Consider the following 27573-nt stretch of genomic DNA (forward strand, 5'->3'; position numbering starts at 1 on the left):
TTGAATACCACGTGGGATAAGAGGCAAGAAGCAGGGCAAACTTCTTTTGCCTTAGCAACCTCCAGTCCTCCTGCTTTAAAGGAAGGGATTTATTCTAAAGAAATAGTGATCAAGGTTTTTGTTTTTTTTTTCAATAGCTGTGAAGTGGAAATGTATGCCAGAGAGGGCTTACACATATAAATATATATAGATATACTCCATATATAGGTACATGTTGTATTTCAGTATAAGTATTTTATCTGGTGTGTGTATATATATTGAGTGGGTGGGTGAGTGAGTATATATGTATTTGTATATGCACATATAAACCACTATTGATCTTGAGGAATGACTGATTATCTTTTTTTTTAAAAGTAGTGTCTCAAAGTGATATGTTTGGTTTCAGATCCCAGGACCATTACCTGCCCTAACAGATACATGAAGTCCCTTTGAACTCTCCTTTTAGACAGCGGTTTATTTAACTTTATGGTGTTGACGAGCCTCTGGATCACATTGTAAGGATCCTGCACAACAGTCTGCTCTGGATAAAAAAATCCTTTTCTCCTGCAGTAGCTTCCTTATTGCAATATTTACCGAACCCTTGGCAGCATTGGTGGGGGAAACAGAAATCTGCTTCCAGATGGGAGGAGACCATTTAAAAAGTGACAGGGAAGAGATTATGCTGGGGCTCTTTCTTCACAACAGCTTGCAGCCTCTTAGGAAGATGGGGTAAACTAATAAAGGAAGATTTTTGTCTAACCATTTGGGGCTGAGGTGCTTCTCCATCCTGGGCACCAGCAGTAATAGGAAATAGAGCTGATGTCTGCGCCAGGCAGCTCCTTTCTGATGCACGAGCATTTGTAGCAGACTCTTAAATCATACTATGGATGCCCCATCAGTGTTTTGGTTTGCAGGGTGGTTTGGCCCCCACCACTGCAGAGGTCTGAGAACATTTTGTTAGAGAAGAGTGCCTAAACAGATGGTTAAGATAGTCAAACAGGAACAGGGCAGCCGCATGGCAGGAAGGGATTGAGCTGCTCTTTCCATTGCTTTGGCAATAGGACAAGCTGTAATAGGTTTAAACTGAGGCAAAGGCTATTTAATTTAGGCTTTGAGAAAGAAAGAGAAATTATCTCAAGCTAAGAAGAGGTAAATACAGACATGGCCAGCATGGGGTTTGGAAAAAAAAAATATGACCTTGTAAGGCTGCTTTTTATGATTACTTGGAGGCCAACAGATACAGAAAAATAAGCACTGACTGCCGTTGCCTAGTACTTATACTGTGGGGAAAAAGCAAAAAAAGTGCCACAGCTGACTCCAGCGGGGCTCCTGCCTTTCTTTCACAGCAGCATTCACTTAATGGTATTTACCTGGATACATTTGCCCGTGGGCCTTTGGTTGAAGGAATAAAGCTTTAACATAAAACACCTGCTAGTCATGTGGAAGTTGCAAAAGAAGTTTTTTTCTCCTTAATTCTGCCTGATGAAAAGGAGAGCAGGTGCTGAGGAAGAAGGAGATTTGATGATAACCCACAATGATATCTTGTCCCCTTTTCCAGACATTGCTAACTAGCCATAAACTGCAATATATGAAGTTTTGTCAGTCTGCCAAATACATATAAGCAGTCCCATTACACGAGTGCAATTATTTAATGTAACCTCCGAATAATATCTTTAACTTATTGTGATCCTACTCAGGAAGAAAGAAGCATAATGCATTGGAAAAAAAAAAAATCAAAAAACCCCAAACCACCCCAAAATCATGGGGGAGACTAAAGCACCCACTTAAGCTGTTAAAGAAAAAGAAAACAAAAGTTTTTGTCTCCACTCAGAAAAATGAAAGTCAATTAACATTGACATTTCCAGACTGTAAGCCATGCAAACTTAATTTTCAAGGACTGGATTAAAAATAAAATTGTAGAAGATTATACTGTCCTTACATACCTTTGTAAGGTTACTGCTCCCACTATATTAGCTATGAAGAAAGTCTGAAAGATCTATATAGTTCTGTCTTGCATTTTTTTCCTGAATAAAGCAACTCAATGTGAAATTAATTGTTACTTGAAACTTTGTCTAAGGTGATACCTAACCCCACCTCCCGCAGCTACCAGGGACAAGGGGACACCAGGAGGGTTGTGTTGGGTAGGATGACTTTGGTGCCTGTGTTCTGCATGGCTGGTTGTGGACTGGGATGCCTGAGCTAGGCTGGATCAGCCCCATGAGAAGGGCACTGTGCACCATTGTCTGTAGAACTCCAAAGTAGGCATTACAAAGCTGTCCTTCCAGATAGCCCATCTCCAGGCAGGACTACAAACCTGTGTTAATCCTGCCCTCTGGGTCACAGGCTGTCCAGAAATGAAAGGGAAAAGCAAAACTCACAGAGAAATTCCTAAGACAAGGGGACCCACATCTCCTCTGATAGTAGGAAAATCTTTGGCTGACTGAAACACAGAATATGTAAGTACTAGAAGTTTATGGTGAAAATTGCAGCAGATCCAAGCATGTGAAACTCTTGAAAGAGTGCTCCTATCTGTACTTCCTAGGATGTGCTATTTTCTAAGTCAGTGTTTACTGGTTCTTGGTTGATAGTATCAAACACTGTGATTTTCAAAGGAGACTAAGAGATTTATGTGTTCAGCTTCCAAGGAAGGGGAAAAAATAATCAGACCAAACACCTAAAGCCAAGACAGAATCCTTGAGACTGAGCCATGTCCCATTTATCATGCCAGGGACATGTGTGAGGGCAGCAGGCTGTGACTGTGACCCCCGTGACAGCCAGCAGTGCAGCTTTGTGTGAGGGGACCCATGGAAGGAACAGAAGCACTGGATGTTCCTGCATGGCAGGCTGGGGAGGGAGAAGGTGTGTGCACACATCTGTGAGCGTGGGCCCAGATGGGCACAGGTGGGCACAGAGCTACAGAGCTGTGACCAGGCAGGTTTTCTAGCCACAACCAAGGCGTATCTGCAGACATGACTTCTAGTCAACCCACCAGCACTAATGAGTTACATCAGGAATGTGGGTGATGACCATAGCTGAAATCAATAAATAAATCAATAGTATCATCCAGCGAGGTCTGTTGGCTTAGAGTTAACAGGTAAGCACCTGAAAATTTGTTTTCCCATAATCAGCATATTTTAATGGTCATTCAGCTAGAAGATAAAATAAAAACACAACAGGAGGCATTTGTCTTCGACACAAAATCATACAAAAAGTCTTTTTTTATTAAATATACATTACTTACAGTTTAAGTCTTTCTTCTGTACAACAGTAACCATAGAAAACAAAAGAAGCTAAGGCTAATTTTTTTTCAATCCCTTAACAGGGTATTAAGACATGTTACATCGTCTACAAAACTGACTTAGACTGAGGCAACGTCCTGTGGAATTCTCTTTAGAAAACCAGATAGTGAAAGGGGAATAATCTAAATCTCCATTTCGCTTTTTACTGTAACTGAGAGACTCTTGCTTTACCCTTGGACAAACGATTAAAAAAAGTTCTTTTTTTTTTTTTTTTTGCTTTGCTAATAAAATGAACAGAGTTCTGAGAGATTTATTTAATAAAATTTGAGTAGAACAAAGTAAAATGAATGATGAAGGGCCCATCTGTAGAAAGAACCAATTTTTTATTATTACAAATACTTAATCTTAGCTGCCATTTTGCTCTCTTTTTTTTTTTCTTTTTAGGGTGCCTTTGTCGATAAAATCCTTCCAGTGTTAGTGTTAGTGTGCTGGCTCCTGAATTGGTTGACAAGACACCACTCACAGACCAACCTTCCCAAAACAAAAAGTCTTTTAAACTCCTGAAGGTGACTTAAGCCATATCATGGGCTTTGTGGAGCTGAAATTCATTGCCTTATCCCAAATTTTATCCATAGTTTTGCTAGAAAACAACACCATTTCAACGAATGCAACTCTTGTTGACAGCAGTAAAGAATGACAAACATAAGGTCCTGACTTGGATTCATGTACGTCAGCCCCAGTTTGCAGATCATCAAAGCAAGAGCAATATGAGGCTAAATTCATCTGTGATGTAGCTACATTGACCTAAACAAGATTACAACCAGGTCTGAAGCTGTGTCTTGTTTCTTTCACAAAGGGGGGTTTCAAAGCAGGTCAGGTATGACAATGTTAAGGTCTTCACTATCATTTAGATATAATGGTCTGTGTTACAGATTTCATTTGCAAAATCACAGAGTATAGATTTTTATGACTGGATGTTTGAATAAAAAAATGTACCTATTTGCTCTCCTTAGCTCCTGAAACTTCAATTCCACTGTGTTGTGAATGGAAAGTGAGGCTGTGACTGGCTGTATCTAAGCTTTACCTAAGAAACAATTCTTCTTTCTTGACAAATATGGGTACTGCATTGGCAGCAATGACAAAACACATCAGGAAAGGATGTGCCTAAAGGACACAAGAAGGAGCTGTAAAGGGCATGCAAAAATGGATAAATAATTTCCCACGCAGAATTACTTCCAAATGGACTCTGTTTAGGGCTGTGGGATTGAAGTTTGTGAAGAGAGTTATGACTAGCATATCAAAAAGTAAGTAGTGTTGCAATGTGAACAGCAGTCAGTAGTTTAGAAAAAAGCTGCCACAAGCATCCTAAACGAGGGAGTGGAAATTCTCTAAGCAAACATCATTCTTTGGATCAACTGTTGTACCCAACATTTGATTAAATGTTATGATTGTTTGAGGGAAACCATCTCCAGTTCTCCTTTGGGCTACCCAGGAGAGTTCCAGCAATCTAACTGGGGAGATTCAGATCTGGTATCAGCCAGAGCTTCGAAATCCTCTCCCATGATTGAAGCACATCTCTGATACTTCTGGACACTACTCTGATCATCAGGACAACTAAGACTATGTTTTGGCAGACTAAGTAGCAGCAATTCATTCAATGGCAAAAAAACCTACCACTGAAAAATACCTGAAAGCCTCATATCCACCTGATGGTTACCATGCATGGCTTCAAACAGTGTCCATTTTCCAAGAGCTTTTGCCTCCTTCACTGCCCCATCACAATGGTAGTTTGAAGTGCTAATGTCCTCTGTTCCACTTAGATGTCACCACCTCTAGGTGACTACATTTCCATGGTGGAGTGCAGTCTACCTTCTGGTTGAACACCCAGCTGACATTTTGGTTTCTGTGACTGCCAGGAGAAAAATCATAATCTTAATTTGAATTGTGAAACAAGCTTCTCTGACTCCTACCAACAATTTGATAGCTCCACATGTTAAAGAAAAAGGAGGGATGAAGAAAACAAAGGTGAACTAGATATGGAGTGACACTGTCAACACAAACTGTTGCCTTAATCCTTCCTTAGCTCGGCTTGTAGACTCAGCACATTACAAACAACAAACAACGAGCTTACAAATTACAAGAGTTCACCAGAAAGTGTGCTTTTTTTCCAACTTTTGTTTTTTTTGTCAGAGTAACTTAGTGCAAAAGATCACAAAAATAAGCACCAATACACTGAAATATTCAAACTCTCAATATGCATGTCTTGAAATAAACAGTCAAAGAAAAAAGCTAATTCAGACCCAAAAGAAGAATGTGTTTAGCAGTTTCATGTACAAAAGTAGCAGGGAGGAGGGGGCCACCCACACCGAAAGAGGACATGAAGAACTTTCCACTAGGAAAGAAAGTGCATCAAACTGCAAACCCCAAGGGAACAAATCATGCTGTGATGGCAACCTGTGAAGAAAACACCCAAAATTTTCAAGGGCATGGTGCAACTCTAACTGTAGTTAAGCAAGAGGCTTCCCACCAACCTCTAAAGATGCTGGCTAAGGCCCTTGATTTGGCAGGGGTGTAACTATATCGCTTGGTTTGTTTGGTAAAGAGGCATTAAAAAACTGCATGAAAGCTTTGAAATAGCACTCACAAGGTCTCAGACTTTGCTCAAGTCTTTTACAAAGTGTTGTTTTCTGAAAAATAAAATGGAAAAAAACTCCTTTGTGTCTGTGAAAAAAACAGCAGTGCAGAAGAATATTTGAAACTAGTCTTGTTCAGGGTAAACTTCATTTAGGTGAGAGCAACAGACAACAATGGCATGAGATGGTGGACCACAAAGATGTCAAGTTCTGCCTCCTCTACACTCTTGTTAATTTGAAGTGGAGCATACATGTCAACTGACTGGCTTCCTTACAGAAGGAAGGTTGATTTTGTTCTGAAGATTGGATTTATTTTTTCAGGGATTTATCTCATTGAGAACTTAGGGTTCCTGGATGGGAACTTATTATAATTTGAAAAGCCAGCAAGTATCAGACATAGCTACTTGGGGTTAACAGACACCAGGATATGACAGACAGGAGACTTACATCCATCCTGGAGCTGCAGAGATATCCAGTATCATCTCAAATGGCACCAGACATGTAGAAAGGCATCTGAGAGGGCCGAGTTAGCTTTAGATTCAGAAATGTGTGGATCTGGCTTCATGTATGCTATCTGCCAAAGCTCCCATGTGAGGCAAAAAGTGGATGTTGGATCTAGAACAGACTGAAAGGAGAATTATCCACTTCTCCACAGATTACTGATCAGATTGTCACTGGCGAAACTCCATTTTCATGTATTTGGCTACAAGGAGATGTATACATTTACTAAGCAGAGATGTTTAGAGTAATTTTTTAGAGTAATTTAGATGCAAGGTGTCCTCCTTGATCTCAGCTGTCACCTCAGTGAAAAAAAAGTCACTTGTAATACCTGTGGAGATGTGTCTACTGGATCTTCAAAACTATTGCAGAATTTGGATTCATAGGCAAATTCTGCTAGAAGTAACTTCTCCATTACCAGGAGACTACCCTGTCTCTATAATCAATGGAGAAAAATGGACATCTCTTATGATTCATTTAATCTTACAGGATATTTGAGACATTTACCCTATCCTCACTAACGACAGGACTGGACAGGACTGGATGACAATTGTGAAACAGACAGTTCGTAAAACCAAATGCAAAATGAAACAAACCCGAAAGACTCAGACAAAAACAATATCCAAGTGCTTCACAGGTCTTGGACTCAATCTTATCATCAGCAAAATCAATAACTGACTTCATTAGGAAAAGATTCATAACCCCTCACCATAGTGAAACAATATGATATATTGATTGCTTCTCGCCCAAAATGTGAAATATGTGATCAGCTAAATGCTAATAAAGACAAGGATCTCATTAAAATAAGGGTTTGGATTACACTGCAAAAATTGAGCAATTGATTAATAGGATGAGTTAAGTCTAGCTAGATCAAAATAAAGACAGGAGAAAACATTTTATTTTTGTAATCTGGTTATAGTTTTAAGTTAAATATCAGGGGCATCTCATGACTGAACACACTCTGATAACCACACTGCTCTATATGTGTCATTTTTACAGTCATATTTACCCAGGTGGGAATTCTGGCTTAGCCCATATGAGTTAAAAGTATGTCTTTTATTTGGCTTTTTCACTGCAGACATAACCTAAGTGTGGAGCCATGGCAAGAACAAGAAGAAATAAAAACAGTGTACATCTTAAAAATTGACCCAAAACACTCACACTTTCTTGTCTCTAGTAAGTGAATATGGACAGATGAAATACTAACTGACAATTACATAGATAACTTACTTAGGACCAAAGTTTTATTTCCAAAAGAGAAATGGGACTCAAATTTCAAAGGTATTTAAATGTCTTGTAGTATATTAGAACATTCCACAGCAAGGCAGACACAGAAATTAATTTGAGTTAAATGCTCATTTTGTTTCATCACTTAAGCATTGATCCACATCCTCAAGAGACTGAATTCCTTGTAAAACCTATCCTTCACCCAGGTGGCAGCCAAGTTAGTTGGAGTTAGCTTTCTAACATCCAGCCTTCCTTTGTTTTCTTTCCCTGGCATTCACAGAAAGTCCTTCTGGGCATCCAGCTCAGACTGCATGACTAAAAATCTTTATAAGCATGGCTATTACTAGTCGAGTCTTTTCTGGAAAACAGGAATTTGCAGTGCTGAAATACATATCTAAGATAGTTCATAATTTCACAGCCTGCCTAGCAATAATAATTTTATAGGTTACATATTGTATCACCAACAGAAAAAAAAATATCCTTCTACCAGTCCCTTACTTTTATTATGAAACTCGTCTTGGGGAAGGAAAAAAACCCAAACAATGCCTCCAAACAACTCTTTGACAGTCTCAGGTTTTCAACTGAAATGAGATCTGAAAATTTATGTATAAAAAGTATTATCCTCTGGCTTTACTTAAAAATATTATCTAGAATGGCAGCTTAAAGAAAAAGGGAAAACAGCCATTTAAAAAGAAGCATTAACAAAAATAGAAGAAATGGCTTTAAATAGATGGGAAAATGAATTTTAGCTCTAGTAGATTTTTTCAAAACTGTATTTCTTTTATAAAAAAATATTAATTGCTTTCAACTTGTATTGAAGGAAGTCCAATTATGCCCTCACTAAAGAAAGCATTAGAACAAAACAAAAAATAAAAAGGAGTTTATATTTAGAGTACTTCTTTTAGTATATTTTAGCTATATTTAATAAGAATAATTTTGACATCCTGATTTAGAAGACCATACAAATGTGTTCATTTGTTCAGCCCTGCAGCATAAAAATCTTCCCATCTCAGTACATCCACAGGTATAGATGCACATCTCTGTATACTCATGCATACATTCATATGAAGTTCTTTCTTTTTACAGATACACCCCAACCTAGCTCAGTTTTCACAGTTTTACCTTCCTATTCCATTCTTCATGTAGCCAATTAAGGACATTAGCACATCAGAGAGGTCTCATACAGAGGCCATTTCAGAAAAAATGCAGGCAGAGGGGCCCATGAACTCTCCTAGTCCTCCCTTCTGCCATGCCAAACAAAGTAGCTTGATCTGCAGGAAGGAAAGAGAAAAGATAATTGCTTTGCCAGGATTTTACTGCCAAAGACAAAGCAACATAAAGAGAACCCAGCTACTCAGTCCATCATTCCAATACTCATCACACAGAAACACTGTCAAATAATTGTGTAACCCAAACAGCCAGTGTGTGGCAAAACACCTGCAGTTGACCACGGCTGAGGAAGAATGGCACCAAACTAGTGTCAATGTAGACAGCTTTATAAAGTTGCTTAGTGAAAAGTTCTGGTTATAGGGCTGGCCTCATATTCCTCTTCACATAAGAATAACGTCACTCCAAGACTGCTTTCTCTTCCCTGAATGCTCCAAAAGAAGTGGTAAAGAATCACCATATCCAAATAAATAAATTTATTTATTTATTCTTCCTTGTCTGCTCTTTCCTCTCATAAAAAAAACTCAAATGAAAAACTCGAATAAACATCTACATACCTTTCCAATGGACTGCCTAGAAAAACAGTACCTGTTGCAAGTGCAAGCACATCTCTAGTTTGCTGTGGGTTAATATCTCATACTGGGACTCCTTAATTTTTAATCTATCTAAAAAGAATCATGTGGAAACCCCAGGATGACTGCACAGGGCAAAGGAGGAGATTTAGCTGCACAATCAATTGTCTCAAATTAAATCAAGAGTATTGCAATGAATAAGATTTTTCTTCCCCTTAACTTTAGACTTAATTCTACCACCAGCAAATTCTACATCCTCTTTAGAAGCCCTGCAAAGGCAGATGTCACACGGCCACAACAGGGTGTTCAAAACCTCACTGGGTGGGACTCCTTCATTTCTTACCCCTAGGATGTTTGTGATTGAAAAGGAGGTTTTTCATCCTCACACTGTAACCATGCAGCACAAGTAAAATGGGCAGAACTTGATTCTTCAGTTGTGTTCCCAATCAGGAAAGGACAGAAGACTTTAAAGAAAAGGAGTGAAGATTAATTTGAAGTAGAGTCTTTGTGATCTCTTTGTTTCCCTAATGTTCTTCCTTATAAAGATGGCTTATCAAATATTCATCTTTTTACACATGACCTCAGACCTCTCTCTATTTAGTTTTGGAGAAGTTATTCCAATTTCTATGAACAGGAAATACCAATCAATATTTCATGCAGTTTTGGGAGGTTTTTTTGAGCTTTGAGTAGTAGGATTTATTTTTTCTTTTTTTAGAAGAGCTGACAGAAGGTGTGAGTCATGTTAAAGATTAAACTATTTTGGTTTTTTTTCTCATCTATGTTCTTTTTCTTTTCCACAAGGGCAACAGCGTTTAACCTCAGTGTGTGATAATCCTCCATGTGGCATGAACAGGCATATGCTGCATTTCTAAAATTTCAGACAAATATAGAGCACCTAAGTCCTAGCAGCTTCCTAAACCCCTTGGAGATTCAAGCTACTATTTTCCATGCTTCAGCTAGGGTTATACTAGTGTATGCTGGGTCTACGTAGCCAGCTTTATGAGATGGAGGTGAAAGAGGTGCATGAATGATATTTCTTGTTGATACATATATTGTTGGAAAAGTACTGAGAAGCCTAAAAGTTACAGTAAAAGGACAGGAGGTTGGGGGAAGGAGCTTAATGAGGACAGTTTTATTTTCCTTTATGTCATACCAGCTTTTCAACTGGTAGAAATTAATTTAACACCATATAAATCAATAGACAATATATCAATTAATAACATTTGAGAATTTGGCTGGTTCTTTATGATTATTGTGAATGAGCCCGTGAAATAAATCAGGTGTTTTGATCTCATTCTTTCCCTCTATCCTGTCCCAGTATCTGCAGAGCTATGTGTTCAGCTACTTTACCTGCACTTTACATAGTCCAGCTCTAGTGTAAAAGCAATGACTTAAATGGCTCCAGAAGAAAAATAACAACAAAAAAATGTAGGGACTTTGAAACATCGAAGAACTGACAGCAGAAACCAGGTGTGCATGTGGATCTTATTTTGTGTAGGATGGGATAAAATGTCTCTTGAGCTGCAGAAGTAAACTGTGATTGCCAGGTTCTTGTGCAGAGAATGAGGCACTGTGATTGTTCTCAGTGTTTCCTGTGCAGGGCGGTCTTTTCCAAATGAAAAAGAAGCTAGCAAAAAATGAGTGTTAAAAAAGAAAAAAATTCAAAAAAATTCAAAAAAGAAGGGAGAAAGGAATAAAGAAAGGGAGGTTAGGGGACGAAGAGTAAGAAGAAATTGCATTGTCCATCAGATAAAATATTCCCGTTTGCACTCGCTCACTGTGTTTTGCAAGTCAATGTCAGCTTTAAAGGAGCTCTCAAGGTTTTCCGGGTATTCCTTCTCCTTTTTCTGGCTGTTTCGATGTGCTTGTTTGTGTTGATAGAGGAATCTGCTCATGATAGCAATGATGCAAAAGATGATGAATATCACAACTGCTATTACACCTGTAAAGGGGTAAAAAAGGAAGGATAGAAAGAGTGAAAACCAAAACAAAAGGCTCAGTTACCTCAAAAATGTGTTACCAATGCACAGCAGCTAGTTGGTATGATAGATCAGTTCATCTCAGTCCATACACAGCCACATGCCTCTATCAAACCCTCCCTGGTAGTTTTTATTTCTATTTTGTCACCTTAAGAACTCTAAAAATAGAGCGTGTATTGATATGATTGACCTAATTTCTGTAAAATTATGCTTTCACTGGAAATGAAGTTAGTTTAGTGTGTTTGCTTTTAAAACACTAGATCTGCTCAAACAAATTCCTGCTCTTGTCATATTTTCTTCTGTGTTATGTACACTTTGGTTTATAGCTTATAGACCTTATCAAAGGCGGCTTACTACAGGGCATGCTATAAAATAAACAGAGATGTCTTCTAGGCCATTACAAGAAAATTAAAACCATACATGAAATTATGAAGACAATATTCCCCAGTATATAAATACTTCCATATGACCTGGTGAGTTCCACTACACCACCAGACCACAAAGAGCGAGCTCAGGAAATATGAGACATGTGAATACTCTGCAAAGTATTCACCAGGGAAGTGCGTCAAAAAATTGCTACTTAGCTGGGTCTTAGAACACAGATTCACATGGAATCAGAGAACACCTGGAACCTCTGGAGATCATCTTGTCCAGATCCCCTGCTCAAGCAGGCAGGCAGACAGAGTTCAGTTGTATTTTAGGAGACTCAGGTTCCTGATGATCCATGTGTGACCACAATAATCCATAATGCAGTTGCTTACCTAGATACGTGCTAATAAACAGAGCAGATACAAGACCTGCTTCAGATTACAAAAAAACTCCTTGGAGTAGATTTCATGGAGCACGGATTTAAAGTCTCCTATATTTTGCCTTGACACAATTATGTTTTGACTGTAGTCTTTAAAAATGAAGTTACCTCCAATCACAGCTGAATCACTTCTGACTGCATTGGTGAGAGGTTCTCTTTCATCTGTCTTCCCAAAAGGATCTGCAGTTGGTTAAACAAAAGAGAACTTATTTTCTGTATCAACTGTTCATTTTCCCTGTGGCTTAGACAGAAGTATCCTCTTGCTCTCATGAATTCTATCTGTTTTCAGAAGATGTAATTTGGGGGATTGGAGAACTGAACCAGAAGGGTCTGAAAAATAAAGTGAGTTTGCAGAACAATTTTCTTCTACACCTCAGGAGCAAATTCTATGAAGGGTATATTTAAAAGGAAACAGAAAGTTTCACACTAACAGCTGAAAGTGTTGTTTCAGTTCACCAGAAGAATCAGAGACATTTCAACTAAACAGTCTGTTGGGAGCTTTTCTCAGTCAGAGATGTATTATTATCTTTTTTTGTTGTTACCTAAGAAATGATATCAGACAAAAGCCAAAAGAAGGGGATGCAAGGCAGATTTAGATCTGACCTATACCTGTAGATGAGATATACAACTTGAATTCAATCCATGAAGAGAAGCAATCTCTGCTTGGGACAGCTTCTTGGAAGGGATGTTTTAATCTCCGTTACAGAAATGTAGTGGTCGGGATCAGAAATTAACTCATATTAAAGGCTCCTTGATGTTTGAGCTCTCTTGTACTCTGTCTCTAAATGACTATCATAGAAACACTGAAACAGCATGTCAGCTATCTGACTCAAATTCACATCTAAATCTGAGAGGTCAAGGCCTTCCTGACATCAGTGGAGTTAGAGCAGTGGACTTACTTTTTAGTCTGGTATGTTTCAGAAGATGCCCTGTTTTCTACTGCTAGCTGAATCCAGCTTTTTTGCACTTTCACATTATTCTCTTCAGCTTACCCTTTCCTTTGAAGGATTCATATTTGTGTGTCTCTCCTTTTTACGAGCCTCCAGGCTATCATACAGAGAATATACATAGGGAGAGAGTCAGGGATCACTGTCTCAGGAATGCTCTGCCAAACTGATCTTTCTGATGCAAGAGGTGGAAGTCTGACTGAGAAATTTTGTGTTGCAAGGTTTATTTTAATTGAACATCCTCACCTTAGTAACAGACTCAGCCCCATTTTGGCATGCCATTGCTGAAGAGGATGTCTTTTACTGAAGCAAGCAACTATTTTCTGTTTGTGCATCAAGACACCCTGAATCATAATGATGGTGGGCTTGGACTATTTAGGTTCTTAAAGGGGACACTTTTTCCTCATTATCTATGTCACTGATAGCAGCCCCAAGGGGGGGCAAAAACATGAGCCTAAAAAAGGCTTTGATGTTTTAAAAAATGCAGCTCTTCTTGCAAGTTTTAGGGGTGGAAGGATTTCTGTTCAATCACACTCATACTGAAAAGATGCAGTCCACTAACTGAGCTATAGACACAAAAGGGACTTCTGGGGCCCAACTGAACACCTCCAATACACCCATTCCCACATGAATGGTAATCACCAGTTCCAGACTTGAACCCTCAGCTTGAAACCTATTGACAAGTGTCCCCTTGCCTGGTTCTTGTGTGCACAGAGAGACATTCCCAAGAAACAAATAGTCATGGCAATGCTTCATCTCATCTACTACATTTGTGGGACTGGAACAGGAATAAAACTTTAATACACAAATATAGAATGCATCATAGAAAAGGAAAGGAAAGGAAATCTGGGGTTATTTAGCCTAATCTCATGCCTCTGATCATAAGCTCAAACAAGGCCAAATTCAAAATTAGATCACAGTTGGTAATAATTTTGTACATCATCAGTAGATTCATCTCACTTTATTTTTCAGTATACATGAGTTATATAAATCAAAACTAGTAATTTAGGTGGGTTTTTTTTTTTAATTTAGTCGAAGAGGAGAACAAACTTCAATTTTATACCCTAAGATGGCTGTGAAAGATTGATAGGGTGACTCACTTCTTTTCATAAACTAGAAGAGGTGAGCATTCATTATTTCAAACTGAAGATGAGTTAACTTTCTGGATAATGGAAGTTTGGTGAGATATTTTTTACCCCATCCCTCAGCTGAAGCCAGTGAATTCAGTGACAATGAAAAATTTACATCTTTTCTACAACAGTTCTCCTGTACTACAGAAAAAATCGCAACTGGAGCCAGTGCATGGCACTAGTCAAAAAGAGGCATGAAAAATTATTAACTATGTATGAAAGGTATGAAGTAATTTTTTTATTAAAAATAATATAAGATGTTATTTGTGCCTAAAAGATTATTTAAAATTGACACCTAATGCAATCAGCACTCCACTATTTTTTGGTTACCAGAATTTAAGCACTGAGAAAAAAACAGAACAAATGTTGAAGAGCAGTTTCAGAATGGAGGCCAACAGCCACAAGCCCCAAGAATTATATTTTGCCTGAGAAATAAGATCAGGATACAAGGAGAGGATGGTTTGTTACAGTGCAGCAGATGGCCTGTAATAGCAGAGCCATCTCCACTGGGAACACAATATACTTCAAAACCAAGGAATAGCAATACTGGGTCTCATCTAAGACCTCAACAGGACATCCTCCTCCTTTTACATAAAACTGATGGCATTACAGCTTGATTCACTGAGGTTGGAAGCCCTGCTGAGGTCACAAGGCTCCCTAGAAATCATCTAGTCCAAACCCCTACTCAAATCCAAGTCTATTAGAGGAAGATTTCAGAGCTGTATCCATCTGAGTTTTGAAGATATCCAAGGATGAAGACTTTACTACCTCTCTGCGCCTCACACCACTCTTCTTACCAAGACTGTATCCTGTGGGATTCTTCCCAGCAGGTCCATGAGAAGGTCAAAGGTTGCAGTCATGCATTTCTGCCTTTTTTCCTTCCTCTGAGGATCCTCAAATTCACCATCTCATAGTTGCTACAGCCAAGGCTGTCCTGGCATATTCCTAACCAGTCAGAGATTATTTGGAAATACCAGGTTCAGTACAATTAGCACAGTGAGACAGAAGTTCACTGTTTAAGGTGCCTTTCAGATGCAAATCTTTTCTGTGTAGTTCCAGATTTATGAAAGTATCTGACACTTTTTACTTTAAATGCTTGAAGAGCTGCTCTCAGAGGACAGGCAGTTCAAGACTCCATCATTCACACAGCTGAATCTGCTCTGTATTTACAGCAGTTTAATATTAAGAAAGAATACCACAGGAAAATTCTATTATCTCTATACCATCAATACAGAGTTCAAAATAATAAGATCTTTACATCTGCCTCAGAGAGGAAGGTGATCTGCAGATCTTTGTTAAATATCGAAAACCACAGTAAGTCACCTCTCATTTTGTGCTTCCTCATCAGAAAAAGTGTGTTCAGATAACTGTGTGAATGGATTTTATTCGATATCTGTCTGCAAGGAAACTTTTTTGAACACAAGTATTCCTTTCTGGAGAAAACAGCTTCAATTGTTTTCAAGTTACAAATATAGAAAGCTTTTTTAACACACTTTAAGAGTTTTCCTAGTGGGCTTTTTTGTTGTATCTGCACATTAGAATATCGACACAGACATGTACAGGCTCCTTTGAAGTTCTATTTTTCTTCTCAGACATTCAATAATGAGAAATTGGAAGTGATGAATTGAGATATGAGCACTAAATTTGAAAGTTAATCCTTGACTCTGTTTTCTTTTTATTTCTTAAAATGTGTCCTTTGCATGTAAAAATGTAATGCTCAAGTACATCTATAGAAATTATAATTTACTACAAATTGGAATTTTTTTTTAAACAAGAATCAACCACCCATTGCTTTTACTTTAGCATATAAAGACATGAAGTCTTCAGAGCTCACTTGTTCTAAAGATCTTATTCAGGCTTTAATCAAATCCAGTGTGAATAGTGAGACTGGAATGTCAGATAATTCATCACATTGAGAGGAAATCGTATTTTAGAGCACAGAGTGACAAGACAGGCATAAGTTTTTATAATAATTCTGCATTTCTGATGCAACAGTGCTTAACCTTAACAATAGACTGAAACTGATTGTATGCTTTAAATATTTAAGTTTGAATACTCTGCTCTGTGTTCTGCCCTGAAGTTGTGAGTCTCAGGTTTTGCTGCTTTCTAAACTCCTTAGAAAAATTAGATCATTGAGGTGACAGATCACAGGGCAAAGAGTTCATATTTTCAGTATCATTGCCCATTCAGGACTCACAAGACACATTTGTCTGTGCATCAGAGCAGACATCTCAGACAACTCAGGCAGTGAGAAGGAAGTGGGGGGCTGAGGAGGAGCACATTCACACTGGCAGCCACTCTCCAGAGTAATCAGCAGCCTTTTTCCTATGCAGAATGCTAATAGCATCATTTGTTTTCTGCTGAATGTCTTAGGCAGAAGCTGCAGGAAATGGGGATTTGATGTAAGTACAAATGTGAAAGGAATTGTATTATGATCTAAACCAGAGTTTTATTATTTATCAAAAAGGATAAAGTAGCGTTATAGGTCAAGGGGCAAAAAACAGCCTTTAATTTGTACCCTTTTCTTATCATTAAGAATTCTGCCACATCCACTGGTGACTAAAGCAGCAACTTGATAGTCCCTGTTCATGGTGACAACACTTCCAGCTGCTCTCAGTTTCCTTCTCTGCATACAAATTCACATATGCAAAATACTTCAGGTTCCCAGAGGACAGCTTCAGGATTGCAAAAGATACACAAACGATTGGGATCATCTTGCTGGTACTGCTCAAGTAGTGCTCCCTCTCTTTAGTCTAAGAGAATGAAGTACAAGCATTCAGTGGAAGTCACACATGCCAAGGGGTTTGTACAAGAATTTTTGCTCATTTCTGTTAGAGTGGGAACAAATTTGAATTATTTTTATATGACTTCTATTGCTTTATCACCACTAGAATAGAGAATCTGTGTAATGTTTCTGTTCTCTGAGATCTGCAGCACCGGAATTCTCTGGAGTGGATAGGAATGACAAATCGGGTGCATAACCAACCTTTCAAAGCTTTTCCACTACAGCTTAGGGACTTTTTTGTTTGTTCTAGGTAGGCAAGTTTTAGGCAATTCAGGAACTTAGTCTGAAAACATTGTTTCAGAACAATGACTTTTAAAGGGGCCTTGGCTAATCCTGATGCCCACCCTCAACACTCCTGATTCTGAGAGAAAAGGGAACTTCCCAGTTCCACTATTCATACTGTCACAGTTGCATTACAGCAAACAGGAAGGAAACCTCACTCTACAGTATTCTTTAAACTCCCCAGTGCCCTCCCAGCAGGACATACCTGATGAGGAATATATTGTGGTTGCTGTGTTCACGTCAGCTTCCATGATGGATGCACAGTTGGATTCTGTCAAGGAACCTTTGATAGTCACGGGAGCAATGCTGGGATGGCGTAAGGCAGCTTTCAGGGGAGAAATGTGGTTGTACTGAACAGAGGACAGACAGCCAGTGAAACCATAGGCATTTGCCTTGGAGACTTCAGGGTCCAGGGACAAACTGTCTGCAGTGCAACAGAAAAACACTCTGGCAATTGACTGTTTTAGGAAGGCATTAAGAAAATGAATCCTCTTTTGCCTTACCCACCCCTTTTACATCTACTATCCAATTTCAACTGTTCAGGTTCTCCTTCAGCAGCCTACAAGTCCTCCCTGGCCTGACCCATGAGGTTCCCAAAGTCTTTTCTCTATTATGCTACTTACCTTGAATTGTCTTGCACATGAGAGCCTGCACTGCACTTTTATCCTCATCCATTTTCTCTACTAATGGACAATATCTAGCATATCATATTTACTAACCACAACAATGACAACAAAAACAACAACAGTAACAACAATACTAATACTAAGTAAAATAGCAACACTAAATACCATAGAATTCTGGGGCTGATCTTTTTAACCTTTTTTTTGCATCTGCTAACAGCATCAGTTGCACATATATGAACCATACCTTCACGCATTCTGCCTCCTCCACTCTTTGGATGAAAGACCCTGCTCTCTATTTTCTGTCATAAAATGCTTTATGTGGCCTGTCACTGAATGACTTGTTACCTCAGCTTCCTATCCTTCTTCAAGAGTTTATTATTCAACTTTTCTGAAGCGCCTATTCATGTTACTACTTTTTTACTATCAGAGTTCCTAGGAATCTTCCTAGTTATTAGACAGGCTCTCACTGTACTAGCCCTATTTCACTAATAAAATAAAGAGTAAAAATATACCTTTTCTTATCTAAACCAAAATTAAAAGAAATATCACTGTGTTATTTTCCAGCTTGTAGACAAAATAGCACAAATAACTTATCTATTGATACATGTTCAGTTAAATTTCACAAAGAGAAAGCAAATCAAAGACAAGGGTTTTGTTTTTTTTTTTTTATATAATCATAGAAGGGTTTGGTTTGGAAGTGACCTTAAAGATCATCTCATTCTAAGCCCCTGCCATGGGCAGGCACACCTCTTACTGGACCTGGCTGCTCAGGGCCCCATCCAAACTGTCCTTGAACACTTCCAGGGATGAGAATCCATAACTTCTTTGGGCAGCCTGTTCCAATGTTCCACCTTCACAGTAAAAAATTTAGTTCCAAAAGGTTTTATATCAAACTTTTAAAATCAAAGACTGTTTGGGAAAGTCAGAGAAGGACAGTGAAGCCATTTTCTATTTTCTCCAAACTCACATTATTTACTTTCCAGAAATTGAAATTCATGCTGCTCAGAGGTCTCAAACATGATGCACTTTATATCTAGGTCAATCAAACAAGAAAAAGCCTACAAATGCACACAGACACAGTGTCAAAACCCATTCAAAGTCTTAAAAAATACCTGCTATCAGAAAAAAACCCAACCTTCTAGCATTGAAAGTTTTGGGAATACTTCCAATGGCATTGGGAAATAAGGATTCCTAATTTTCAAGTTTGTTTTCAAGTCTTGAAAAAATAAGATGCTAAATTTTAAAATAAGGTCCAATTTTTCCATTTTTATTCAAATACAATGGTTCTACAAGTGGTCAGAAATTAGGAAAAAAAAAAAGCCTTCTCTGAAAGCTGATATCACTATTTTAATTATATAAACTTCTTTTTTGTACAAGAAAATACAGGGAAATCTCAAAGCCAGCCCAAATCACACATTATTTTGTGCTCAAGATCTGTGACTGTTATGCCATGCACCCAGAGGGAATTAGCCAAGAAAGACTTCTAATTATGTTTGAGTGTCTTTGTGGAAGTATAACACAGAAGAGTGTGGCTGTTTCTCAGCACAGCAAAGTACAGTACCAGCTTGCTCTCCCAGGGGCCTTACAGGAGAGATGCTCAGTTTGCAGAGCTGTCAGGGGCACAGCCTCTGAGCTGTGAGATGGGAAGGAATACAGTAAGGCTTTGCCACTGGAAAACCTGCAATCTTGCAGAAGTTCACATTTGCTCTTCTGAAAGTATGTAGGAATTGACTGCATTCAGATTTTTAATGAGATTTTGGCTGAGGTGTTATAAAACAGACAAAGAATTGCTTCCAAGTTCCTGCAAGAAGGTTTATATATACTAAAAGACTGATTTACCGTATTTGCCATCTTTGTTGAATTTATAAAACCCTTTGTAAACATTCCTACACTCAGCCTTTATTGTTTTCTTAGCTCTGACACAAAAGGTGAATTGGTTGCTATCTTTTATAACCAGGCAATCTACGTTGCTCTGTTCTACCCCGATGTGCAAAAAGTAAAGCCTAAGAAATAATGTGTTCCTCTCTCATGGTACAGCAGTTTGAAAAGTCTAAGATTCAGTACTTTTCTAGGCATTTTTAAGAGTTATATTAAGGGTCAATTCCTTGAGCTTTTAGTCAAAGTAAGCTTTGCATAAGTAAGAACTCAGAGATTTCTTGTTGAAAGACTTTTAAATTTGGAAAAAAAAAAAAAAAGATATCAAAAGAACACACCAAAACCAGCTCCAGAGTCCTGTTAAAAATTCTACATGCACAGATGCAGTTTGCTTTATCATACAGCTTAGGGTGTGTGCCTAATGTCTGTCAGAAAGGAGGGCTTTCACTGTTCTCAACAAGAAAGCTGCACAACTTGGTTGTGAATGACTTGTGCTGCCCTCTGAATTCTTCAGAGGATAATGTAAATCTGTGATTATGACACGGTTAGCTCTATGAAAACTTATGAAAGGACTCTCTGTCCTTTGGAGGTTTTGCATCACAATAAAATGTTTTGCCAAAAGATGTTTTCATTACATGACAGAGTGCTCAGTGAGAAAAGCAGCTTGGTGAAGTTCTATGGTCTGTGTTGCAGCCAAGGTCATAAGAAACTTCAGTGGCCTTCCTCTGACCTGGCAATGCTGGGAATCTTTCCACGCATTTCACTGGTCTGGAAAATCACACTGAATTGCTGCTGATGGCTTGGTTTGATCTTCTGACATTTTAGCATTTCATTTCTATTCCCAGAACTGGAGAATAAGTTATTTTGGCTAATTTCTACACGGAGAATAAGAAGGCAATCTTTTTCAGCTTTTAGTAATTAAACTGCTCATTCTCCACAAATTAAGTTTAGGAAGTAATTTTTAAGCTTCATCTACTGAGTTGTGCATAAGTTGGCCTGGCTTCTTGTTGGGTCCTGTAGCTGATCCCTGGAAGCTGTCTGCAATGTCACAGCTCAGCAAGCTTTATATTGGTTTTCCATGTATTTACAATGGCTTTCCATGATAATGAGGATTAAGTCTAACATGTGGTTGTCTTTTTTAAGCTTTATAGATTGTATCTATATTATATGTAACAACATAACTTATGTGCTGATTTATTCCTATTCAGAAAATCAGACATCCTTTTCCCCTGCTGTTTCACACCTCTGCCACATACAACACACTTGTTTTAAGATTTTAGATAAAGCAATTTTTAGTCTTCATGTCTCAGTAATGGGAAATTAATTTTCATCATGAATAGAATTCCACGAGAATTCTCTAGGACCAAGCATCGATCTGCTCAGTAATGAAGCAGCAAATTGACATAATAAGTAATAACAAGTAGGACAGGTAACTGGAATCAAAGAGAAATCAAAAGTGTTGTTTTTGTTCAGGGAGAGTGGGTAAAATACTCTTTTTCTAAAGGTATCAATGTGTAAAACAGGACCATAAATATTTTTCAATACATTTTTGTTATTTCCTTATAAACATCATTTTCATGTCACTCAGAAACTTAAACCTCACTTTGCCAAGGTGCTGAACAGGACTGGCAAGATTACTTGGACATTGTCACCAGATTTGAAGCCATGACCTTGAGATAAAAGACACTTGTAGTCTCCACACTCTGCACCTGTCTCAGAAAAGCTGACTACAAGGCATTGTGCAGGTACCTTGAAAAATGTGCTGCTGTGTCCATCAACAATCTCAGTAAACATTGCTGACATTAACTATCCAGTTAGAAAGGGCAGAAATTGTATCTTGGGTTAGCCTGGAACCCAAAAACATAACTTTGGAATAATCTCATTTCCTGATGTCAGTCTGCCACAAAGACAGTGGAGTGAAAACCACATTAAGTTTTCCTGGTTACAACTGAAGTCAACCAGTTCGACTAACTTAATGAAAGGATGAATGTGAACAGGGGACAGGCTTCAGACATTCAATGCCCCCTCCCAAGCACTTCTGTAAAAGCAAGGAACAGCAAGAGCAAAGTAAAGGAACTCCTCATGAGGCTCCCCAGGAATGAACAGAATGCCCAGACCAGCTCAATGAGCCTGGATTTGTTTTGTTGCAATTGAACATTTTGTGCCAAGTGTAACATTTAAGGATTTTTGTTTCATTAGGCTTTGCAGAGATAACTTAAGGCATGCATTTATTATCTTTTCTCAAAGACAGTTTATCATTGAAAATGAGGCACTTGGAGTTGCAATGTAAAATCTGTTAACATGTCATATTTGACATGTGAATACTAATCTGTCACAACACAACCAGTCCTCTGCGATTCTGCACGGGCTGAAAACATAATCTATCAAAAGAAGAAAATATGCAAGAAGATGGAGAGATGATATACAAAAGCATATACTGATGTACAATATATGCTTGTCCCAGAAGCAGACAGCTAAAATCAACTCAAGTAGCAAGAGTTTAGTCTAAAAATAAAATTTCTAGGTAGAAGCAGACGACCTTGGACTCCTATTTAGGCAGCATTGTCATCAAGAAAACAGGCATTTAAGCATGATGTTATGATTATAGGGTAAATGATATTGCTGGGGAAAAAGTTGGACGAGATCTGGCCTCCTTTCAATAGAGATTTGATGGCATTATTAGCTGACACCTTGGATTGCTTGGACTGCCTGGGGTAGCCAAACTTTGCTTATTTTAGGTCTTGCTATCTCAGTCTTTTATCTTATATAGTAATTTCCATTTTCCTTAATGCTTTACTATGCTACTAGGAGGAAAACCAATGACTTTTAAAGGCACATTAAAATTCACCTAAGATATCTTTGTTCACAATATGGTCTAAGAAATAGGTATTCAGGGTAAGAAGAGTCTGAAGTAAAGAAATTATCTTTGCAGTCACCAGAAAGTCCAGCCAATTTCTCTTGCAGACATTGTTGTATTGTTTAAATTGTAAATTGTGATCTGGTGAGCTTAAAAAATGGACTTAAGCATTTTTCATAGAAACTCTCTAAAAGGAGGTACTTCTTTAAGGCAACTTTTGTATTTCAGAGTCAATGACAATCTACCCCTTGTGATTTAATTATCCCATTATCATCTACCCCTATATAATATTCTTGCATGAGCTGCTCTGTGATCTCTTCAGTGTACAGATTCCATTTGCTCCTCATGAACTTTTAATAAGAATAGCTATTGTAGAAATCATAAGAATTGTACTGCACCTACATAATGATTTTAATAAAATTACTTTCCAGATAAACCTTCTTCTATGTACACTTTATATCAAAGCTGAATGACTCAGTGGAAACTTGAGTGTGTTTTAGCTCAGGGTTTTAGAGATAAAAAATATAATGTTCCTGTGCTAGAATACACAATCATTTATGCTACCAGTGTGGGATGATCTGCTAATTGATCACTTTGAAGACACAAATAAATTAGCTCAACACTAATAGGTTCTAAAGAAATACTTGCAACCTTTTTCTTCAAAATCCTCTTGAATCCTTTCAGTCCTACCCTTTTACTCTGGTATTCCTACACAACTACTGTATTAAATTGCTCAGACACAAATACACAAACAATGAAATTCACTTCTCTGCATCAGAGATTATTTTTCCCAGGGATAATAATGGTGAAAAGACATTGTTAGACATGTTTGGGCACAGTACAAAGTTTTCAAGGATTCATTAAAGTAAACCCGCAGACAAATAAATTATATTTTCCACTGGGATAGTAGCTTTTTGTAGACAATACCTTAAATACATGCAAATGTGTCTCTGAGATCAGAGAACTACAAAATAATTTACTTTCAAAGACACCTCTGAAGGTCATGGAGTTCAATCCCTTGTTCAAAGCAGAGCCAGCCTCACAGTCAGGTCAGAATGTTCATGTGGTTAAATACAGCAGTATGATCTCTGCAAGGAGCACTTAAAGTAAATGAACTGGGACTCTGGTTAAAATTTCACTGAGGCTTTGCCATAAACGGTATGACCCACTTGGGGTCTGAATCCAGCGCTCACTAAAGTGCATGGAAAAACTCCGGTTGATACCAATGAGCTTTTGTATTCTGACTCTATATTTGTGAAGTAAAAATGACAACAAACTACAGGATAATAATATTTTTCTATTGCTGTTGGGTACAGTGAGGATGAATTCAACAGATGTCTGCTGGCTACTTGAATGATGCTTCCTTTTACTCCCTTGTCTTCAAAGCCACACTTATATTTAGATTGATTTTTCCAAGGCAGCTATATGGTCCCATTACTGTGTATCTGAAGAGCTCACAGCCTTTAATGCTTTTATCCTCCCAGCACCCCTCTGATACAGTACTGTTCTATTATCTATGCTTTACTGATAGAGAAGGGAGATAGTAAAGCTCAGACTGGTTCCAGTGGGAATAAAATGCCTGCTTACCTTTATATCTGCCCATAAATGGCTTACCCAAGGTCATTCAAGTAGTCTGTGGCAGAGTGAGTGTCCCTATGTTTTGAATTCCAGGTGACTCCTCTGCCTGAAACAGAGGGGTTTTTTTCCCAGAATTCACAGCTGCATATAAGGCAGCCATTGATAAAAATATAGCCAGTTTGAAAAGGAGAAAAAAAATATTAGAGTGTGAGTACCTAAAGAAAGTGTAATGGGGCTGGGGTGGGGAGGGGTCGAAGCAGGAGAAACACTATTATTTAAAAAACTGGTCCTTTTATAAAAGTGCACTTTTCAAAAGTTCCAGCTGTGCTGAAATGACTTTCATAAGAAAATCTGGTGAGAAAGGAGTTTCAAGTTTTCATGATATCCTGCTGGAATTCCTCTTTGAGATTTCCCAGTCAATGGAAAATTAATGGTGGAGTCAAAAAAGAAGGTAGTATGATCATCTGGTTAGGCAGCCAGGATCAGGCTGTTAGAGCAGACAAATGAGCAGTGGTGTGACAGGAGAGAGACAGATTTCCAGAAGATTATAGCATGGATATGTAGGACATGTAGAACCTAGAGTTTTTTACATGGTTCTCTTTCAGTGGACACTTAAATTTCCTAATGAATGCCTTTAGGTGTGTAACCTCAGTGGCATCCAAAATAAACACTACAGGAAGTCTAAGTCTACTCCAAAGCATCACATGCCTCTGGAGTTTATGCTTTGCTGAGGGCATGAGCAATAAGAAGGAAAAACTTGGCAGATACTGGTTTAAGTTGCCTGTATTCACCTGGTGAGCCATCATTAAAAGAAGCTATAGTCAACATTTTATCCATACAACAGGATAAATAATGATTTAACATACTTATGTAAGTTCCACAGTCCCAAAAATGACAATGTCTAGCTCTTCTCTTTGTACAACAAAGCAATACTTGTAACATTGTAGCAGTAGGAATTTCTGGTTTGGTTTTGTTGCATTCTCTCATGGAATAGTGTGTAACCTGAGTAAGTTTGGAGAAGGTAAAAAATGGTGGAGAGCAGTTGGTAGCCCAGATGGTTGTGTTACCATTTAGAGGGATCCACCAGCTACCATAGTAGCTGGTGGAATGAGAAAACAGGAACACTGCATTTCAGCAAAGGAAATGTGAAGACCTGCACTTGGGTTAGAAAGAACCCCATCCAGCAGCAGTGGTTTGAGGCTGAGCAGCTGGTAAGCAGCTTTGCAGAGAAAGACAGCTTCCCAGTTGGAGGAAAGCACGGACTTACTGGAGTGAGTTCAGTGAAGGGCTGCAAAGATGATTTAGGGACCAAAGCATCTCTCCTATGAAGAGAGGATTGATAGAGCTGGGACTGGTTATCCTGGATGGAGAAGACTGAGGAAGGTCTGTGATTTTCTGAGGGCACAAGGACTCTACTCAGCATAGCTACAGCTGTGCGATAAAACCTGGAAAATTAAATCCCAATATAGAAGAAACAGTTTGTGGAAATTCACTTAACATATGAAAAAGAAACTGGAATTAGGATTAGGCTGGAATTAAAGTGACTTGCTGGAATGCATTGTGTCATTTCCAGTATGGCAATAGTATTTCACCATCTGGATGGCCAAGTTTATGGCTTTAGTGTCATTACAGAATATGAACTATTGCTATACTAAAACAAAACCCCAATAAACTTTGGGGCAAGAGAGAAATAAAAGAAGGATAAAAGTTGATGGTGTTCAGTGGAACTGAATGCCTGACCTTTGGAGATACATCTGGGCTTTTTGGCTTTGCAACAATTTGCACTTTTGAAGTTAATCATATTTTTGTGACTAAATCTAGTTTCTCTCCATAATGCTGAGCTGCACCATGTCAGCTTGCTGGCTACATTTTTGAAGGTCTTTGTGCTACCTTCCCTCTTTCTGGTTAAAAAAATCCTTGCCTTACTGATTTGGTGTCTATAGCTTGAGTTCTAAGTAGAGGTCAGGATGAGTAGTGTTCTTTTAGATTTTTACCAGTACAGCTAAACATTGACAAAGTGGGAATTTTAGCTTAGCTCTGAATTGGACTGAAAACTGTCACATTGCCAAACCTGTCCACAAAGGCTTGGAAGACGTCTTCATTCTGAAAAAAAAAAAACCTATTATATATAACTAAGGGGATAATCAGGTCCTGCTCTTAATCTACTTAATAAAATGTGATGCAGAGTGCACCACTGTCATTCTAGGGAGTTACACTGCACAAGCAGGCACCAGGGGATGTCTGTAGTGCCTGTCTAGCTGCCAATCCCACAGGCCTCATGTGCTAAGAATGAAACATATAAAATTGCAATAGTGACTTAGATGTCAGGCTTGATATGGAGGTCCAATTTTAACAAAGGACTGAAATGTCTGTAAAGAAGGTTGTATTTAGAATCTTACTGGGAAAGAACAAGACTCTTATAAAAAGGAATATGACATACTTGACAATAAAAAAGAGCAGTTCTATTTTCTAAATTTCAGGCAGCGTTTTCCTGGTCTTGTAATGGCTTCGTAGTGTGGAGGAGTAAAGATCAAGAAAGTCCATGTACAGAACATGCAGAATTGTGGCCTAAGCGCTATATGCAATATTCCTTGCAGAATTCAAATGGAAAAAGACTGGCAATGAAAAAAAGGGCAGAGAAGATGAAGGCTCCATTGTGCTGTTCTTATCATTAGGAAACAGAAATGGCTGGAGAAGAGGAAGCTGCAGTCAGCAAAATGGTATCATTAGGCTAAGATGCTGCCCTGTGCAGCCACACAGGCTGTATGAATCACTTCACTGGAGGGAGAAGTTGGAGTATTTAATATTGCAATCGATGCAAACAAGTAAAGCTGCCAAAGTTTTGCATTGATGTGATATATAAATAGAGTACTGGAATGCTCAGGCCAACTCTTACAGCAAAAACCATCCCAACAAACCCCCAATTCTATCAAAAACCCAACACACAGCACAGACTAATTCCAACACTGTAACATCTCATGAATCAGGAGTATATTTTATAGAACCTACCTGTGACCTTGCCCAAGGTGAGTGACTTAATGGCCTTAAAATCAGTCTCAGAAAAGTTGTGTTTGAGTTTGAGAACTTGATCAACCTGGAAAAGGTCAATAAAATTACTTCAGTACAACAGCACATGGACACTCCTAGATCTCATTGTACTGCAAACTTCTGGGAATGTTCTCAGCTGCCAATCCATTAGTTCTGCCCCCAAGCATGATTCAGTTTCTAAAGATAGCAAAGTGGATGTGCTTTGATCTTAGCATGAGAAGCTGAAAGGTATACCAGAATAGTCATATAAAGGACTTTGAAGAAACTTCCCCTGTTGAAAAGCTTAAAATGTTTGACCCTGAAATCCCCCTGCTTCCCAAAATCCATGTCTAGTCACTTCAAA

At 38.4% G+C, this 27573-nt stretch overlaps 1 protein-coding gene across 1 annotated transcript in view; it reads right to left on the reverse strand.

The window, feature by feature from the left end:
- Positions 1 to 10318: 10318 nt before the first annotated feature.
- The window catches only part of CNTNAP5 (contactin associated protein family member 5), a 200672-nt gene continuing 183417 nt past the window's right edge, over positions 10319 to 27573 (reverse strand). The window contains exons 21-24 of the mRNA XM_053948442.1: positions 27192 to 27276; positions 17452 to 17670; positions 12211 to 12282; positions 10319 to 11257 (exon numbers count right to left, since the gene is read on the reverse strand). Coding sequence (XP_053804417.1) covers positions 11061 to 11257; positions 12211 to 12282; positions 17452 to 17670; positions 27192 to 27276 — 573 coding nt within the window. The 3' untranslated portion in view covers positions 10319 to 11060. The remainder of the gene's footprint in view (positions 11258 to 12210; positions 12283 to 17451; positions 17671 to 27191; positions 27277 to 27573) is intronic.

The sequence above is a fragment of the Vidua chalybeata genome, chromosome 7 (assembly GCF_026979565.1).
Source record: "Vidua chalybeata isolate OUT-0048 chromosome 7, bVidCha1 merged haplotype, whole genome shotgun sequence".
In the NCBI taxonomy this organism is placed as follows: Eukaryota; Metazoa; Chordata; class Aves; order Passeriformes; family Viduidae; genus Vidua; species Vidua chalybeata.